General features: G+C 39.1%; 1 protein-coding gene and 1 long non-coding RNA gene across 2 annotated transcripts; both read right to left on the bottom strand.

The window, feature by feature from the left end:
• Window positions 1-765: 765 nt before the first annotated feature.
• LOC113036399 (uncharacterized) lies at window positions 766-4,157 on the bottom strand. Its single transcript, XR_003274451.2, has 4 exons — window positions 3,959-4,157; window positions 2,198-2,334; window positions 944-988; window positions 766-822 (listed from the first exon to the last, which is right to left on the bottom strand). It is a non-coding gene; the product is annotated as an uncharacterized LOC113036399 (long non-coding RNA).
• Window positions 4,158-6,944: 2,787 nt separating this feature from the next.
• taok1a (TAO kinase 1a) lies at window positions 6,945-19,268 on the bottom strand. The gene is made up of 20 exons (XM_026192088.2): window positions 18,803-19,268; window positions 15,134-15,382; window positions 14,656-14,727; window positions 14,450-14,551; window positions 14,290-14,335; window positions 14,091-14,187; window positions 13,866-13,979; window positions 13,318-13,409; window positions 13,030-13,123; window positions 12,834-12,915; window positions 12,570-12,731; window positions 12,252-12,452; window positions 12,003-12,131; window positions 11,478-11,714; window positions 11,244-11,372; window positions 10,910-11,113; window positions 10,532-10,771; window positions 9,941-10,153; window positions 9,635-9,817; window positions 6,945-9,182 (listed from the first exon to the last, which is right to left on the bottom strand). Exons 2-20 carry the CDS (start codon window positions 15,263-15,265, stop codon window positions 8,646-8,648), a joined length of 3,066 nt encoding a protein of 1,021 aa, XP_026047873.1. The 5' UTR covers window positions 15,266-15,382; window positions 18,803-19,268; the 3' UTR covers window positions 6,945-8,645.
• Window positions 19,269-19,934: the final 666 nt, after the last annotated feature.

Genomic DNA, 19,934 nt, shown 5'->3' with positions numbered 1-19,934 from the left:
ATCTTCTGACCTGGTATAAGATTTATTTTATAAGAGTGGTAATACAGTTGATCAAAATCAGATAAAGGCTGAAATTTGTAATACTAGATACCTCCTTCAAGCTCAAATAATGCTTTATGTACTGTAGGTGAAACGCTTAGTGTTAAGTGTATAAAAATATTTGATCAAATTATTAATTACCTATTCTACACTCATCACATGTGTTCCATCAAATCCAACATTCAAAAGTAGCTCATTGTTAAAAGCTGTAGCATCAAACATACAAACACCTGATAATTGACTGGAACAAATAATAAAAAGAAAAAAGATAATATATTAAAAAAAAAAAAAAAAAAATAATAATAATAATAATAATAATAATAATCTGGTAACAGATTTACAGTCATCAGCTTTCTGAAACCATGAATATAAGCTGTAAAAAGCAACAAATGTAGTTGCATAGAATCACATGATCAAAACACTCAACATTTAAAAAGAAAAGAAAGCATAGTCTCTTCTGAATCAACAGTTCCTTTACATTCATTCTGTTTCACCAAAATTTGAGAGTAAAAATCATAAATGTTGCACACACCCCTCTGCATCTCAGCTTGGCCCTTCACTCATGCTGTACCTCTCTACCATCTGTTATTGAAAGTGGACTGTGCACAAGGGTGCGCCAGGCAGGACCAAAAAAAAAAAAAAAAAAAAAGGCTCCTGCCTTTTTTTATATTCTTCAGTCACATTACTTCAACAGCTCTCCATTCAGAGTCTTTAGTGGACTTCTTGTTTTCTTTTCTTTTCTTTTCTCCATCTCAGGTTTGCGTCTCTGTCTGGGCATCAGCGCTGTGGAAAGGGACAAGAGATCAGATTTGCATACAGGTATAAACAAACAGCTCATATTTTAAAAAACACCACACAAACAAACAAAAACCCACAACACACTGAATCAAGACATAATTCATACCGGCTTAACATGTAGATCATCTGTCCAGGATCATCTGCAAACATCCTGCAATGACAAGCGAATGGCTTTAAAATATTTTTCCCATCTACTAGTTCAAGGTCAAGGTCAAATTTATTTATATAGCAAATTTCAAACAGCCGATGCTGCACAAAGTGCTTAACAATATAAAAATGGTATTAAAAAGCAACAATGTAATACAATAATAACAATTAAAAAAAAAAAAACAATAATAGGACAGTAAAAGAATTAAAACAATAGCTAAACTAATTCAAATAAGACCAAAATGCTTGGGTCATAGTGTGTTAAAAGCCAGGGCATAGAAATGTGTCTTTAGTAAAGATTTAAATTGCTCAAGTGTTTGTGCTGATCTAATATTTAAGGGGAGACTATTCCAAAGTCTGGGACCTGCCACGGGATTTGAGGTTAGTCCGTGGGATGGACAGCATTAGTTTTGAGCTAGACCTCGTGGTTTTTCCTGGAGCATAGGCAGAGAGGAGCTCAGACAGGTAAGGAGTTCAAAACAGGGCTTGAGGGTTAAGATCAAATTACAGCCATAGTTTAAAATTGTGACATCTTTACTTTCAATCCTTGTGAGTCTACAGTCTCTCTTTTTTCCACAAACTTTGTCCAAGTTAGTTCAAAGACATTTCAGTGAGCAAAACATGAGTCATGTGAAGTCAAACTTGTTTATAATTATGGGTGACAGTACAAATCAATCTGACTTAGTAACAACACACTGACACATACTTAACTGCCCTTGAAAAACTCAAATTTGAAAGAGCATTGAATTTGCTCAGCACAACTGTGCCATCTTGCACACATCTAACTGTTCCCAGATTGGTCTGTTATTGGTGTGTGTTGAATCAAAACATATGCAGCAGAAGAAACTGTATTTTATTTGCATAGAAAACTGAGGAATTTCTGAACAAGTGTTTGTTCCAAAGCAATGCATTCAACGTAGTCCTGATAGGTTAGTTGCTCTTGACACGAAGCTCTCATTGTCAGAGACAACTTTTTAAATAAATTAATAGCAGAAGTTGTCTATGGATCCTAGCTAATAAGGCGACAAGAGGATGGCGCAGCCTTAAACCAATTCAATGGGAAAAGCAGTAGAATAAATCAGGTACTTAGATGAAGAATGACTACATTTAATTCGGATATTGTGAGATATGTAGATACAACTTAATCACTCAAGAAATAAAAATATTAAAAAAAAAAAAAAAAAAAAAAAGACACCATAGAACAATCTCTTACCCATCCCCCCAGTGGTAAAATGCACGGTCTTGGAAGAACATGGACAGGAACAACCACAGGCTTATCAACTCCAGCCAGAAGATAACAAACAGGAGCCATAGCGATGTGAGCAGGATTTCACACAACATCCTGGAGCTCTGTGAGGACGACACATGCGTCATAAATAAGTGATGTCTTCAGTTTTATGAAGGTAGTGGGCACCATGTTGTTGCTAAATAACAATCAAATTATGTCTGTAGCACATACAACATGCAGTCCAAAAGTCTTGAGCCTCTCCTCAAGGTATTAGATTTTGTACTCAGGCTTTTTGGTAACTTTTTAAAGTTGTCTTGAGCAGTAGTTCCTCAGCCTTTCTGAAGGTCTTTCCGTGTTTTCGTTTGGACAGTGGCTGCTTTTTCACGAGTTTTTAAATTCGGTCATTGTACCTGACCATTTTCATAGGAATGTTTCTCTGTTAACCACTTAAGGCTGACCAAGAAATAATTCAAGCACCCAAGTTACAGGATTAATTAGTGTTTTATCGACACACAAGTGACACCTTGGCAAAGAAGTGATTTTAAACTGTATCTTTAGGCACTTTGTTATTAGTAGCAACTAAATACACAATTTACTTCCATTTCTGTAGTTGATTCTATGGAAAATGCCAAACAATACAATTTGAAGGTCTTTCAACTTTTTCCTCTGGAAACTGGTTGCTTTTCAACCAGTTTCTGTGAATGCATTGGGGGGGGGGGGGGGGGGGGGGGAACAAAACAAAAACACAGAGTCATGATTGGCCTTTCCAGAGCTTAGGCCTCAACATTACTGAAGCAGGGGCACCTCCACAATTTTTTCATAAGGGTGGCCAAATGTGGGCCACTAAAATATTTGGGGTGGCACACCAAAAACAGATAAAGTTGAGGAACATACAAAGTGAGACAATACAAATGACACACACAAAAGTAAAAAATGTATATGCAGGAATAAAGGACAATTTATTTTTTTCAACTCATTCTAAGGAGTCTTTCTACTTCGTGCTCACCTTTATTTTATTTATTTCATTACCAGCACAGTCTTGCCAGGGGGAAGAGGGAGGCCACGGGGGTCCAGAAAATAATAATAATATTGACCTTCAGGTTCATTAATATTGTATAGCCTGTGTGTTTTTCCCTATACATTTAATTTCCGTGCATGTTTCACGTTTAATTAATTGGTTGTGGAAAAGATTTGAGTCAATGTTTGAGAGTCATTGACAACAAGAACAGAAACTCATTAACTGATGTTAAATACCTGGTGCCGCTAATCTTTCATCTTTTAGAAAAGATACGTTTAAAAAAAATCATTAATTATGAACAATGAAATGAAAGCTAGTTTTGCCAAACTCATCGACATTGACCGCACAAAACCTGTGCAGAGTCATATTTTATTTAATGTCCACGATTATCGTTCAGCGTGACACAGACAGTGAGAGTAGCTAGCTAGCGTGGCATCTAATGTCAAGCTATAAACAGTCCCGCTAGCCATCTACCTAGACACTTTCGAGCATTGAGAGTGCATGGGTGCTTGAGCTAACCATTGGATTTGACTTTTACCTTAACGATAACGTTAGAGTAATGAGCTGTTTACGCGAGTTTCGGTGCAGAAATCGAGTTATGTTAGCTACAAGAGATGAAAAAACTAGAGCCACTGGCTTTTAGCTAACGTTTCATTTGCCGCACACACCCATACTGTTAACAAGAAAGCGGTATCTAAATAGGGGAATTCGTGTTTTAGGCCTCTTACCTTACTCAAGGAAAAGACTCCTGAGACAGCATTCCTTCTTCTCTAGGCTAAGGAAACATTTACCATAGTTTTGTTTACAATGCTCGTCACATTACGCGTCAAGCGCAGTTCCGCTTTCAGAACCAATTACAACATCGGTTCATTTAAGCCGTGGTCCGCGGACGCTGATAGGTCCTGTCAGGCCTCCAAATTAAACTACGTATCTTTCTCACAATACATATTCTATTCTGGATAATGTAATTCAATTATAAAATTATCAATACCAGTAGCTTCTATATGTAGAAACAATGTTTTGTTAATTGGGGGGGGGGGAACGACATATTCTGCTGTACTGTAATTTTCGGTTTATATTTTTCATACATAAAACAGAATCATAAAATATTCCCGAAATTATTTTCTTCTACCAATTTAAAATGTACTTTAATTAAATTTAAAGGTTTTGCCAATTAATTTAACAATAGATTAAAAATAAAAACAAAAACAACAACTGACCAGCCACTTTATTAGTTACACCTGTTCAACTGCTCAAGGTAAATTTCTAATCAACCAATCACACAGTAACTACTCAGACGTGTTAACTTGGTCAAGCTTGCCTAAAGGTCAAACTGAGGATCAGAACAAGAAAGGAAGGTGATTTTGAACACTGTGAGGTGGCAGACAGGCTGGTCTGTTTCAGAAATTGATGGTCTCCTGCCACACAACCATGTCTAGGGTTCACAAAGAACGGTCTAGGAAAGAGTTCATATTCAGTGAGGGACAAAATTTGGTACAAACAACATGACATTGTGTATCCATCCTGCCTTGTATCATATGTTGGTGCAGGTTGTGTAATGATGTCAGAAACGTTTTCTTGTCACACTTTGGAACAATGAGTATTATTGGTGACCATGTCCATCTCTTTATAGCAAGTGAATCCATTTTCTAATAGCTTCTGCTAGCAAGATAATGTTCCATATCAAAAATCTAGATCAATGACCATGACAAAGGGATTACTGTACTCATATGACCTCCAGCCAAACACGATCAGGGCACCTTTGCAATGTGACGGAACAGGAGACTTGCAATACGGATGTGTGTAGTCGACAAATCAGAGGCAACATTGTGATGCTATCAAGACCAAAATCTCTGAGGAATGTTTCCAGCACCTTGTTGAATCTTTGGTTCAATTAAGACAGTCAATAGGGTTCCAACCTGGGTACTTTTAAACAGTTTCTGTTCATGGACTCAGCCTTATTCATTTCCACTTAATCATGCCTTTTTTTTTTTTTAAATAAATGTGTTTAAATACATTAAAAAAAAAATACACAACCACAAAGTAAGCCATACTAAAATTACTTTATTACAGCTGATTTCTGTTCAATATCCCTCTGCCCACACAATAGTAAATACAATACAAACAATATAGTAAATTTGATCCTATTTTTTTAAATTCTGCTCAATATTTGTACACAATTTAAATCCACTTTTTGTACTTTACCATATCTTATGTAGTATCTTCATAATCTCTCTGACATTCAATAACAAGTTCCACCATCTATACATTTTATTATAGGTTATAAGTTGTAGTGGTAATGTGGCAAACAATACTGACATCTTCAAAGAAATGCAATATCTTTTTCAGAATTTGCCTGTCACCCCATCATCTTTTCAAGCCTTTTTACTTTGGCCACTACACCAGAACCTTGTTGTTTTGTTTCATACATTACATGTGGTCAGCCCAATGATAGGTTACAACCATGGAGATGAAACAAATGCAGTGGTATCTGGGCTTGGCAACTAAGGTATGGCACAGTGTTGGACCATAAAAAGGATCGCTATTTTCTGTCGCTGATTCTCATTCAGTATCCTACATGCTTTCAGTCAGTAGGAGAAATATCTGAAAGTTAAAGTCAAACAAATAAAACAAAACAAAATCTAATCCAGGCTGGTGGAGAAGTCTTTCGACTGATAACAAAATCCAGGTTCCCTCACACAAAACTATGACACAAAAGTGAACAAAATGTGTCCGCATAAACAAAGTTGGCATCTATGTGAGGTCTGATCGACCTAACATTCAAACTCTTGGCCGTGGCCTATGAATATAGTAACAATCCAATAAAGATAAATACATTCTCATCTTCTTTACAACATGAATAACTCAAAAGAAAAAAAATGATGACTACAACCTGTTTTGTTACAGTAGCTGGAACTAATCAGTTGGCATAACAGAAAAAAAAAAGTTTCGGGTTCAAACCATATGTAACTTGATACAATGCATACTTTCTAGGCAGAATATATACATAATGAAAGTTAAAATCCCACCTAGAAAGAAAAATATCCCAGCATTTTTGTGTGTCCTCAAATATGATAGGAATAGAGCAACAAACAACATTCAGAAAGAGCCAGCCAGAAAGGGCGGCTCTGAATCAGAGTGGAATGGAGACAAATGGTCGAATGTGTGCAGCGACAGAGAACTAACTCCGCAGTGGTAATACTCAGAGATGGTGACTAAACGAGTGGTATTTAAAGATGATAGTAAAGGCAATTTGTCAGTGTACACAAACCAAGCGTAACATTGAGATATGTCCACACAACTTAACACCTAAACTCTGAGCGTGAAAGGTTTACACATGTCACTGTAGTCTGTCAGTTTTTAGAAATCATTTTCTTAAAATGTGGGTTTACATTTAAAATTCCTGTAATTAAAAAAAAAAAAAAAAAAAAAAAAACCCCATACACACGCATACACACACATAAATTCCAGCTTTGTGAGGAGGAGCAGTCACTTTTGCCAACTCCAGAGAATTATCTTTAAAGTGTTTTATATTCTCAGTGTCAAAATGCCAAGTCTCACTTGAATGGAGAGGCTGTTAAAAGGTAAAATGGGAACATACTTCTCCAGCGATAGTTCATTAACTACAAACTGAAGAGAGAGAAAGAATGCAGACATGAATATAATTCAGAGGAGGAAAGGAAGTGTTTTTGCCACATGTATTTTGCACTTGGCTTGTGTTTTTTTTTTTTTTTTTTTTTTTAAACTGTGCACTGACTAAGTTTTACATGCTACAACGTCAAAATGCAAGCATGTGCTCAATTCAGTCACCCAAGTTTTGGGGTTCAATGACTTGGTGTAACATTATTAACTTAGCACCTTTTAAATTATTAGTGTTGCTTACTTGGGCCCAGTGTTTTCATATTTAGTTGTGCCAAGCCTGCTGTTATGGTCATGACAATTAACTCTAACTTCCTGCCTGCCATAATAAACTCTCCAGTTTACTCGCTTCAGTTCATAGAAACTCTAGCCAAAACATACGCGCACACACACAAAAAAAAAAAAGCACCATCCTCACATATTCTCTTCACTCTGAATTTAACATAAACACAACTGAGAGCAACAACAGCCATAGCTTCACTGACTGGCAATCTCCTTAGTTACAATTGTATTGGGTGTAGTTGTACTCTGTACTTGGGAAATTGCTCTAAAGAAAAAAAGAAAATGGATCACAGCACATCTAAGTCTGCCTCCTAAACTTAACAATATGCGTACCAATGATCACTCACCAGGTGTTTTGCGAAAAGAAGTCAACTATTAAATCTCACACACATTTAGTTGTATAAAGTGCTTTGAACAAGGCAGCAGTTTTAAAAGGCACTAATAAAAATAAACAGATGTCTATTAGGATTCTTTATGAAGGCCAATAAGTCACAATTCCTTCTGAGAACATGTACAGTGACATTCTCTGTAACGCAAGGGTTTCCCCCTCAAGTACCATGTGAAGGCATGAGAACTGGTTGCAGATATGCACCAGCAATGTTCTGTTTCTCGACATACATAGGACTTAAACTGTACTGAATATGAGAATCTGAGGAAAATGTCTGAAAACCTGCTAAAATAGGCTAAACAAAAGAAGCTAACACTGATAAGAAATGGAAGAAGGAAATTTAAACTATAAAGATCTGAGACTAATTTCAGTTATCATAGGTTAAAAAGGCACTGTAGGATAGTTGTAGCATGTGTGAAACAGTTAAGACTAGATTATTTGGCTCTGAATCTGTAATGTTTCGTTTTGGTAGAGGAAAGAAAACTAACTAAGATAAGAGGAATCGAAGTCATCATGACGACCATTACAGCAGGCTGGCATCACAAGCATCTTCACTCACTCTGCTGCGTTCGTAACCACCATCAAACAATTGCCCAGTGTATTACTGAATACGAATGGGGAGAGTGAAGAAGGGAGGTCCTGAATAAAATCAGTTCTGTGATTGTTTGATACATTTAAAAAAAAGGACAAAATTAACACATGTCAAAGGCTTTTAACAGTGTTTCATGTGCAAAATGAGAGCAATGGCTGTGAGTAGCACAAACTTATGTTTTTTTTGTTTCTTTATTTTATTCTTTTAAATCCTCCTTAGGAGAGAACTGTAACTAAACACAAATGAAAGTAACATATTGACACTCAAACTGCTTATGCAACATAAATTTTAAGGATCTGTATGTGTGCCGATAAACTGCCGTGAGGGCGGGCTGTGCTTTTTCCAGCCCTTTTGACCTGAGCAACATTTATTTCATCACACATCCACATCTGTACATGGGAGAAATGGTAAATGGTGGGGTAGTGTCTGAGAAAGACGGAGCAATAGAGCTCTGCCTTGATGTGTTTTTAGATTCCCCGCACTTGGATTCTTGATTCCATGGCTGATGAGGGATCTATGTGTAGGAGAGGTGGGACCCGTTAGATATTTGAGAGGTCACACTGGTGCTCCTGCTCATTCCCTGCTCACTGTGCCCTCCCGAGGGTGTCCTTCCCATCCCCTGGGGGCTGTTCTGAATACCACTAGTGCGTGCGCCCAGAACTCCAGCTGATGGGTGGCCCCATGGTGTCGAATCCCCTCCTCCCTGTATGCCCTGTCCCCAGCCATGTTGCATAGATGCCCCTCCTGGACTGGAGTGATATCGATGGTAACTGCCTTGGTGACTGAACCCTGCACCTGAGCTGCTGCTGCCCCAGTGTGCACCTTGAGAGCTTCCAGATGGGTGCTGCTGCTGATGTTGACACCAACTTACTTGAGCCCCGGGAAAGTTATTGCCCATGGCCTCTGGAGAGATGTTTGATAGCACCATGTTGCTAAAGCCTAGGCGCATACTCTCAGAGTCAAAAGCCTCAACTTCTCTGGCTTGGCGTTCCAGCACGCTCTGGATTCGCGCTGAGCATTCATTCTGCAAGGACTGCATTTCTTCCTCAATCTATAGCAGAAAAGGAGGGAAAAAAATGAAATTCATATTAAACTGTTTGCAATATTGTTATGGCTTACAAACATGGCAACTAAAGTAATGTTCAGGACTCTTAAAATCCCAGGACGCTCTCTACTATGCCATAGTTTCCCCCCCTTTTTTAAACCTGCTTAAAGGTAAATAGTAAACATGTACACAGTGGACATTATTGCTTTCCCTTTCTCTCATTTTAATCATGTTGCAGCTCGTATGGCAGGACGAATTAACTCTTTATCAGTATAACGATGAGAAGGCCACTGACCTAATGTAAATCCCATCAGCACTTCACCCACATTGCATGTAAAACAAACTGGATTAACTGAAGGTAGGAGCATTTTGCCCCTTTACATCCAAACTCTGAGACTCAATAGCTTAAGAAAATATAAATGTAAATCTTAACATGAACATAATTTATGGCGGAGAACCTTTGTTTCCAGCAGGGCCCTTCGGAGTGACACCCTCTGCTCCAGATCTTTCTTTTCACGCTCATGCTGGGCATCTGTCTGCATCTTGATCTTGCTCTGGTAGGCGTTGAGAAGCTCCAGCTCTTGCTGTAGCTGCATTCGTAGGGCTTGGTACTGAGCCTCCTGAGTCTCATCCAGACGAAGCTAAGACCAGCGAGAAGATCACATTCAGGGTCCAAGCAGTAAAACATATACTCAACTATTACTGATGTGGCCATATCCATTACAGGTAAGAGACTAACAGTCTTACAGTTTTACCAGACTCACCGCCTGAGTAGAAAGCATTTCATTGATAGAGTGGTCATACTGCTCGGCCAAAATGGCAAGTTTGCGGTGCTGCTCTTGCTTCAGCCGTTTAAGGACAGCTTTGTGCTCCGACTTTGGTGTCGTCTCCAGCAGATGGTTCCTCAGTGCTTTATACTGCCTAGTTTGGATCTTGCAAGTGTCCTGGAACTGCTTCTTGATCTGTAGCTCTTTGGACTAGATTGTAGAGAAAGGAGTAAATACTATATGCACTATACTTCCCAACTATTATCTACAGATAATAGCTAGCATGCTTAGAAGTGAGGAAGTACAACCAGAAAACAAAGCATTACATTAAAGTAATTCTGGGTTACGGTCTATTCAGTTTGTTGCTGTTTTTTTTCATTAAAACAGTAAAATATCAAGAGGTATAAAGCTGGGCACTCCTAATTCTGAGGCTGACATTTTATTCCTAAATCTGTGCATCTTTTTTTTCCAGCTAGTCCTGACCCAAGCATGATGAAGTATAATTCAAATAGTGCCTAGACAAGCACTTTTACTAAAATCAGCATCTGAATATTTAATATACACCCATGTTCAGAAACTTCTCCTGACCTTGAGACTTTTGGGTTGCTGGCGAACCTCCATAGCATGTTTGCGTCTAAGTTCTCTCTCCCTTCGCTTGTTGTACTCCTGCTGATTGGTAAGCTCCGTCTGGTGCTGTAGTCGGGTCAGCTCAGCCCTCGTCTTTTGGATGTTGTTTAGCTGGCGGAACTCCAACTCTTGCATGGACTCGTGGTGCCGGAGAAGCATAGCATGTTCCAAGTCCTTCTGGGTTTGACGCTTACTTAGCTCCTAATGATGTCCAAATGGAGATAAATAACATTTACAAGATAAGATTACTTCCAGAACAACAGACCATTTTTAGTTTGTGGATTACTTAATATTTGTAACATACTGTTCAACAGTATAGTGGTAGAGAAAGGTACAGACCTCTCGCAATAGATCCTTTTCGATTCTGTGGCGAGTAGTCAAAATCCTCCTTTTGAACCTGCGGCACTCTAGCTCCAGATACTGCCTCTGTCTGCGCTGTAAATTGGCCTCTTCTTCTGCTTGATAGTTTTGGAAGTTCTCCTTCTGTTTGGACAACCACTCCTGCTTTTCTTTCTTGGGAGTTGACTGGTTTTCATTCAATTCCTAAAGTAATAACAGACTGAAGGTCACTACCAGCACTTAATTTATACTGATTAATGTTTACTAACTGCTAGTTTAAAAAGAAAAAAGAAATCTGTATGTATTTCTGTGTCTGTAACACCAATCTGCCTGCCTCTTTAAGTTGCTCCTTGCGAAGTTTGTATTCCCGTTTCTGGTTTTCAAGAAAGCTGTTGAGCTCTTTTTTCTGTTGACTCTGGATGTGTTGCTGGAACTTCTTTTCATCATTGCTAAAGGTTTTTGCCTGATAAAGAAACAAATATAATCAGTTTTTTCTATGCACAATAACAGTGAGTGAATGATAACACTGACAACACACTTAATGAACACTTAGAAGCTGAAAGCATACATCTTTCTCCATTGACGCTTGGTGTTTCTTGATCAGTTTCTCCATCTCTTGGGCGAAGCTATTCCTCTGATTCTCCAGTTCCTTGTCCAGACGGAGTCTGTTCTCGTCCATTTCAGTCTTCAGCTTGTTTTCCAGAGCCATCAGCTGTTTTTGATGCTGTCGCCTCATGCGCTTGTAGCCTAATATCTGCTCTCTTAACTCAGAATCTTGCTCATGCTCCTTAATCTGGCGAGTGAGCTAGCAAACACAAGACAAAATACTTATCTTTAGACATGAAGTTTATAAGGCACACAAGTATTGTGAATAGATTTAATTGCAAGCTTGTTCAAAACACTTCTGATGATTACATGAAAAAATATATTGCTTGCCTTAAGGTAAACGCTTCTAATAATCATGAGGACACTGGGTGAAAATATTTTTGCCTTTTTACAATCACAGAAACACCCAGCAGGTATATGCATGGTTATCTGAGATATTAAACAGTTCGTTAGCAATGATGTACAAATGAAATGACAGCATCATTACCACTGAAGCTGTGCGTATTGTGGCAAAGTGTTCACGGTTTCTTCTTGGCCGTGGCGTGTGTGGAGGAGGGGACTGCTGCTCAGTTGGCTGGTTGTGAGTCTGTAAATCTTGGTTACACGTCTCTTCTCCCTAAAAGGTGCACAACAATACAGACATTGCAGGCTATTTAGAACCAATCTAAACAATACTCCAGTGAGAATAATACTAATAACACTTTACTCAATGAAAAGTGAAAGAAAGATGTCTTACTTGTTTGACATGTATGACAGAGCTGTTGGACATTACTGTGTGGTCCCCTTCGATGTCTGCCTCACTTTTGTCATCGCCTGCATCTGTTAAACTATTAACAGAGCTGCTCTGCGAACTGGCACTGATTGACATACTGGGGATGGATTGGTTGCTCCCTACACTGTTCACTGTACCGGTCCTACTCACACTTGGTTCTGGCTCCTAAAAGTAAAAGAAAGTAGAAAGTAACAAGATTACAACACATCTTGTGTCAGAGGACACAATACTATGAAAGGCAGAGAGGCAAGCAAGGAGGGGTTAACACAATTTCAAACAGACCTCCTCTTCATCTTGTGTTGTTGGGCCATTGTGGACTTCCTGAAACAAGATCTTCTTCATCTTGCGATACTGCAGATTGTCTAGCTCCCGTACTGCATCCTTTGTCCGGCTTATCAAGTCTATTAAAACCGATTCAGGTCGCTCACGCTGGACAAATGCATGCTGGACGAGCAACAGAAAAGCCATTTTGCGTTAAATTCATGAATTTGTCTATAAGGATTCATCACAATAACAAATCGGTCACAATCATTTTTGGTTGATTACCTTTAGAAGCTCCTCAGAGTTTGGCCTATCCTGGGGTAATTTCTGAAGGCAAGAATCTACAAAGTTTCGGAAATAATCCGTCCTACAGTTGGGAGATCATATATGAACAAAGTTTAGAATGTAGAAGAACAACATAAATAATAAATAGACATTATTCAATTTGAAAAACAAAATATGGATCCAATTCTAAACTCACCATTCACTCGACTGCAGTGTGGGGCTGTCATTCTGTGCTATATGGTATAAGGCACTCATTGCATTCATGTTAAAGAGTGGCGGCTTCCTCTCAGCTATGAACCAAGAAACAGGTTACATTAAGAAATGCATACAAGGAAAGTGAGGATGAAAGAAGAAAAAGCCACATCAGTAATTGAATGAACCTAATGGTGTGAGAAACACTGCTGCTGACTGTGAGCAGTTAACTGAAGTATAAAAGCAGATGTGTGAATTCTAACAATGCAACAGCAAAGGAGCTAGGACATACCTAATTCAATGCAGGTTATACCCATAGACCAAATATCCACCTTTCCATCATATTCACCTTCATCCATGGCTAAAATTACTTCTGGGGCCATCCTGAAAAAAATAACAAAAAACAAAGAAGGCATCACATTCACAATGCTAACTTCATATTCCAGTGGAAGGCAGGGATGTTAAGCTGCAAATGGGCACCTGACAGCTGTCGCTACGTGACGGATCTGAATCTCAACAAGTAAAAATTGAGTTGGCCTCAACTCTGTTCAGGCAATGCACTTTATCCATGACGCTGTGAAAATGTCGCTGGCCATGATTGGTCACTGGTAACTTGGCTGCTCGCAGTGTGAAAGTAGCAATAACATTAGTCTGGCAGCATTTCTTTCCATATTTAGTGAAAAGAATGGGGATTTAGAAGGTTTTTTCACATATAGATGTTAATTATGTTTAATATGTGACAATGTTCTTGTAAACAGATTGCCCATCTGTTAAGAAGGAGACAGGGTATATACAGACATATATAGATAAATTATTATAGTAAGATGTTTTGAATTTTACCAATATGGAGTCCCAACGAAGGAGTTCGCAGGACAGGCGATGGAAGCAGAGCCAAAATCTGCTAGTTTTACCTGCCCTGGCTCTGTCAGCAAGATGTTTCCTGCCTTGATATCTCTGTCAAACACATGAGAGGAAATGGTTATAGCAAGACGTAGAAGACACAGTGCATGAGGGCTAAAGCAATCTGTGCACAGCATGCTCCTAAAAAAAACTTGAAACACTCACCGGTGAATCATAGTTTGGGAGTGAAGATAAGCCAAACCTTGAAGAGCACCATGTGTAATTGCAGCTATTTCAACTTCCTGCAGAGGTTTCTTGTGAACTGAAGAAGATGTATAATAAGTGATGTAAATCAAGAAAAAAGGTGATGGGGATAAAAATGGCAAATACAGGAATGTAATTTCTTCCAAGGTTTTCCACTCACCTTCTAACAAATCGGAAGCAGAGCCAAGGCAATACTCCATTACCAGCTGTAAGGAAATCAGAAGTGCTTTGTGTGAATTTATATTTGGCCCTTAAATAATTAATAAATATTAGTCTTACATCAAGATCATCATCATTAACACAATGTTGTAGAACCTCACCCATGCAGTGTGCTCTCGTAGGTAGCATCCTTTGTACTCTATGGTGTTTGGGTGTTGTATTCGTTGCAGGAATTTCACTTCTTTGATTATGTCTTGCCATTTCTGGGACAACAGTAAAACAACAAAAGGACTGTTACAGCAAGAACAAGTTTATTCATGAATAAACAGTTTATTAACCTAATATAGAACATTTGAGGTCATCATACCTCACTCGATTGCTTCCCACTATATGACATCTTCTTGATGGCCACCACATCATTTGTCTGCACGTCCCGTGCCTGAATAAAAAAACACATTACATAAAACTGATTGTCAAGATTTTTGTGATTTAAGCTACGGCGAGATAAATAAGGCAATAAAGGTCCTACTTCCATATAGCTTAATTAACTTTGCATTATGAAACTGTAAAGATTAAATTATATCTATGTGCTTTGAATCAACATTAAAAAGCCCCATTGTGATATCATGATACCTGAGCTAATCGGTATTAAGTCACATGCACAACAGCTACAAGCAGACATGTTGGGGCAACATGGGAACAACATTATGGTAATCAGTTCTCTCTAAGCTGACTAACATAAGCAAAGTTTAGGCGTAATATCTGTATTAAAACCTTCTAAATCCATTACACGCATCTAATTGATTTGTGGGTATGTCTGTATGCATGTGTTGTTAAATACTCACAAAATATACAGCACCAAAGCTGCCATGTCCAATTTCATGAAGATCCGTAAAGAGCTTTTCTGGGTCCTCCTTGAAGAAGAGTTCAGCAATTTCGGGGTCTTTGAGGTTCCCCGCCCGACTGTTATTGGGCATAATTAGGGGTTGGGGGCAATGCCGCTGCCGCCAGGAACTATCTGGGTCTGCGACAGCGACGTGAAAGCCCCCACTGATGACTCATCTGCAGGACAGTGGTTTCATATGTGTTCAGAACTGAAAGTACAAGAAAAAAAACCAAGAGTAAACACACTAGCAGAGATGTACACATGCATTGCTATTCTAAATTAGAAAGCTACAGCAACACTGTATGGACTGTGAAGCACAGCACACTACAAGAAAAGGAAAGCTGGATGTTATGAAGTAAGATTCACTTAAATGCTGAATTACTAATAATACTTCTTAACACTGATTATATCATATTAGAAGGCTATATAAGTGAGAAAGCTCTTAGTCGTTCGGATGAGCAACAGACATGCCTAATAATGTGGGCATGAGAAGGCTAAACAAAGCATGAACTTAACCATGATGTCAGAAATCCTGAGGTAGCAAGAGATAAGTCTCCTGTTTCCATAGTAACCACAGCAATGAAATCAGGCCAACAAAACTGGCCTCACACCTTCAGTGACTGGTGTGTACACAAAAAGATGTGAGGAGGATACAAAGACGTGCCTGAGAGCTGCCCATCTCCAGCCTGAACGTGGAAGAGAAATTGAGCACCTTCACAGTGTTAATGACTGAAGGAAAACTCAGTATTCCAGTGACGGGATGACTGGTTAAACCTGCAGGTACATGGAAAACATTCTCAAACGCAGCAAACAGCGTACATGCATCTTCCTAAAAGTGATCAAAGGGTTTGTTCAGCAAAAAAAAAAAGTTTATTCAAAGGTTATATTTATTAGTTTATTAAAAGTATTGTTTGAAACCACTTATTCAAAGTGGTGTCATACCACAGTAACGGCTTAGTTTTCCTTTGCCCTGACTTTGGAATATCCACAACAGAAACACTCATTAGAATTAAAATAAATTACTTGTTTGTGATTCACACCATGTGGGAAAATGACATCTGAAAAGCAGCGTGCCTTTTCATAAGTGGTGTCTTACTGGAAGCAGTCAAGTGTGCCGCCTTCTCGTGAATGTAAACAAATTAAACAAACAAACAAATAAATAGATCAAAATAACCAAAAAATAATCACAGTAGCGTGTGTGGATTAACATAATATATCAAAAGCTCAATATAATTTCACTGGGGTTATGGGGGTTAACATGGTTAGCTCTTCATTGTCAGCAAAGCCAATACCAAAATTATGAAAAAAAACCCCAACAACAGTCATTTTGTTAGTTCGTTTTTTTCAGTACATCACAATAACTGCTCCATCGTGTAGTAACACATTCACCTCATACGCAATAGATACCCGGTTTGAGACTGAGTGGAGACACTAAACTTAGTTTAAGGAGTCACAAGCTAGTATAAGCCTAGTGCCAAGCAAAGATAAATGGAGAGGTTGTGTCAGGAAGGGAATGTAGTGTAAAATCTGTGCCAAAACAAACATACCGATCCATCTGCTGTGGCGACCCTTAGGAAATAATGGAGCAGCCAAAAGTCACTGGCAGAGTATGTATTGACTCTTCTGGAAGTGATGGGGGCAAAAACGCCTACAAGTGTTCCAGTCTATCTTTACATGATGAAGGAGGAGGAGGAGGATGCCCATGAGCCCAGGAAAAACTACACATGGAAGATGGCTACGACTATAGCGGCCACTATAGCGCAGGCTCTACTCATTGATATAAAAGGCAGTATGAGTAGCGTGTGGAACTACTTTGTGTTATTATCCTGAAATACACTAACCTTTTCTTTTTGGAGACACCTGGCACTGCCATTGTGAAATCACTCATGCACCTAAATGTTTGCAGTGGCTAACTATCAATAAAATGTTAACATTTTAAATGTTTTAAACCACCATGACAGTGATTTAAAATGACTTTTGTGCAATTAAAGGTATTTTATGTCCAAGTACATCAAATTGGGTATTGAGACTCGTGCAATTCTACTGATATTGATATCAACTACTAAATTTCAGGTTATCATGATGTCTCTGCCTTTTAAAAATACAGAAATTAATAAAAGATTATTACTAAGCCCGCAACACCACGCTCAATACGTTAATTTCCATTATTACTTTGAAACAGCTTCACTAATACTAATGTAGACTGTAAAAGATCACCGAGAAAAGTTTACTGAGTCCATTCGGCTCAGATGATCAGTTGCAAACAGATGCAAGGCTGACGCTAGAGTCACAAGACTTCTTTCCCAGCCTGGGAGAAACAGCCCCCAGTTCCAAGCAGACATCTTTTGTCTCACAACAACACTGAACAACTCACTATACTACACAGTTGTAGCCACAGCTCTGAAATAAAGCCCCATTACCATGTGGGACTGTGGCTCTTTATTGCCATTGTTCTTCACTACATTGTTTCTCATGAATGAGCTTTGTTGTCATATCTCATGATAGCATTTTCAACTTGTGAACATGTGAGCACAAAAGAGAATGATGATAACTGATACTTTCATTAAACAAAAGAAGAAAACAACAAACACAAACAACAAGATCAACAACAATATAAATACCCTGGTGTTCCAACTTGCACAAATGCATGCACAAGAATGCAGCAGGACAGGACAACAGAACTGGAGGGCTGGAATTCTCAATGTATGCCCTCACTGCGCTGCATTTCTCAGCATTTCCTGTTCGTGCAGCTATAGGGAGGTAGGAATGGGCCTTGCTGAGCATTTTCACTAGTGATTATCTGTCTATCTTGGTATTGCAGCAATGGCACGCCTTCTTAAGTGCGCCGCAATTTAATAAAGTAAAACATTTTTTCTTTCCATGTCCTAGAAGTAACTTAAAAAAAATACAGGTAGTTTTCATTACTTTGAAGAATCCATTAAACAAATGTAAGCGTAATGGAGGTCATTTAAGACACCTCCGTTTGGCACGCCAATCTATGGCACAACATAGCACAGGGTTTACGTCTGTTTCACCCAAAAACAAACAGAAACGGCACTGTAACATTGTAGCCAGTGTATCTTTATGCCTTCAAGTATATTAAGTTAGTTGGTAACTAGGCACCAGTTACCCAAGAGGAATGGGGGCGATAGATCTGAAAACCTTTAAAATATCCAACGTTTGCCCAAACTAAGATTGGTGAGGCAAACAGCAGCGCAGCATTACCTGCTGCGTTTTTACCTGTCTCCTCCTCCTAGAGTTTCAAAACAACCGGAATTTCACAGATTATTTGGTTGGGATTCATTAAAAGTTAACACTTTCCCACAGCGGTTTTAAGCGTCGTGTTAAAAAAAATCACATCAAAAAGACGGAAATATAAAAAGACAGCAGCTTGGGAGTGTGATGTCATCTACACACACCAAACTTAACGTTAGCCAAGTTACGTGTCATATGGCGAAACAGCCCAAGCATAATTGGCGTCGTGTTTACGACGTGAACAGCTGAACATAAACATGGATAATGTGGAATTAAGCGACCTGTAAGAACTCGCTTATCAGAAAAAGCTAAATTAGCTGGCTAACGTTTGTTATGTTTGCTAAGTTAGCTTAGCCAGTTAGCTGAAACTCACCCTCTTTTGACAGGCCAGGCTTCAGCGCTGTGGAGAATGTCGCTAATTCAAAACAGTTTGGGATTTGAAAAGTATCCCCTCAGTTTCATCGCCAGTGAGGCAACTTCGTGCGCCAAATCCTTGTGGTTCTTCACGCTGTCAGTCGATTATAACGCGCACATTTGTGAATTGTTACAGGTTAAAATCCCCACCCTTCAAGTAACTGGGGTGCCAGAGATCCCACTCCCAGACAGGTCCAAAGATGGCTGCCGAGCGATCCGCTGCCGCCTCCCTTCGTGGAAATGCGTCGGGGGAAATGTGAGGGAAGTTCAAACACCTCCAGAACCGCATTAAACAAGCCGCGATAATGTCCGCCTTATCGTTGGGGGAAAAAAACCTCGGGATTTAACCTCTCACACTGGCAGACTAACCGCAGCCGTTTAGACGTGTGTATGTGCCAGGCTGTCTGTGCTCCTCAGTGCAAACAGCAGTTCCGCCCTGCCTGTTGAATTTGCTGTAAACTCTCCCTGACCCATGTACATCCAGAGGCGGAGACACTGGAACATCATTAAAGAACACTGGACCTGCGATCACGTTCATATTTTTATCGAAGTTACTTTTAATAATTTCACTTTTGACATTTCTGGCATAAGATGTGAGTAGGGGGGGGGGGACTTTATAAATGTAATATGTATTTTAAATGAAAGGACTTGGTTATCGATGATGAGGAAATACAAGAACATTATAGAACTGAGACAGACTGTTAGAGAGCCCAAAGGTGGATAGTAGCTGTATTTCACAGTAGTACTGTATATTCATGAGGCAGTAAAACATCTTTGGCTTATTACACATTTGCCTAACAAGGGAACGCTGTTTCGATTCCGTGAGGAGACACAACTCTCTTGGGAGTTGCGTCAGGAAGGGCATCCGGCGTTAAACTCCGGCAACTCAAATATGCAAAGCAGCTACCCGCTGTGGCGACCCCTTGTGAGTAAGGGAAGCATTGTATGCAGTTTACTGTATATTAAATTTATCTATTTGTTCATCCATTCAGAAGTGGAATACTTCTTTCCTAATAGGGGCACCATTGTTAACTGTCTGTAAGCAACAACTCATTGCTCCACATCACCTTTTGTTGCTTTTGTTTTGTTTT

Source organism: Astatotilapia calliptera, chromosome 14 (assembly GCF_964374335.1).
Source record: "Astatotilapia calliptera chromosome 14, fAstCal68.1, whole genome shotgun sequence".
In the NCBI taxonomy this organism is placed as follows: Eukaryota; Metazoa; Chordata; class Actinopteri; order Cichliformes; family Cichlidae; genus Astatotilapia; species Astatotilapia calliptera.
Note: the sequence above shows the minus strand (reverse complement) of the source record. Positions and strands in the feature narration are given on the sequence as shown.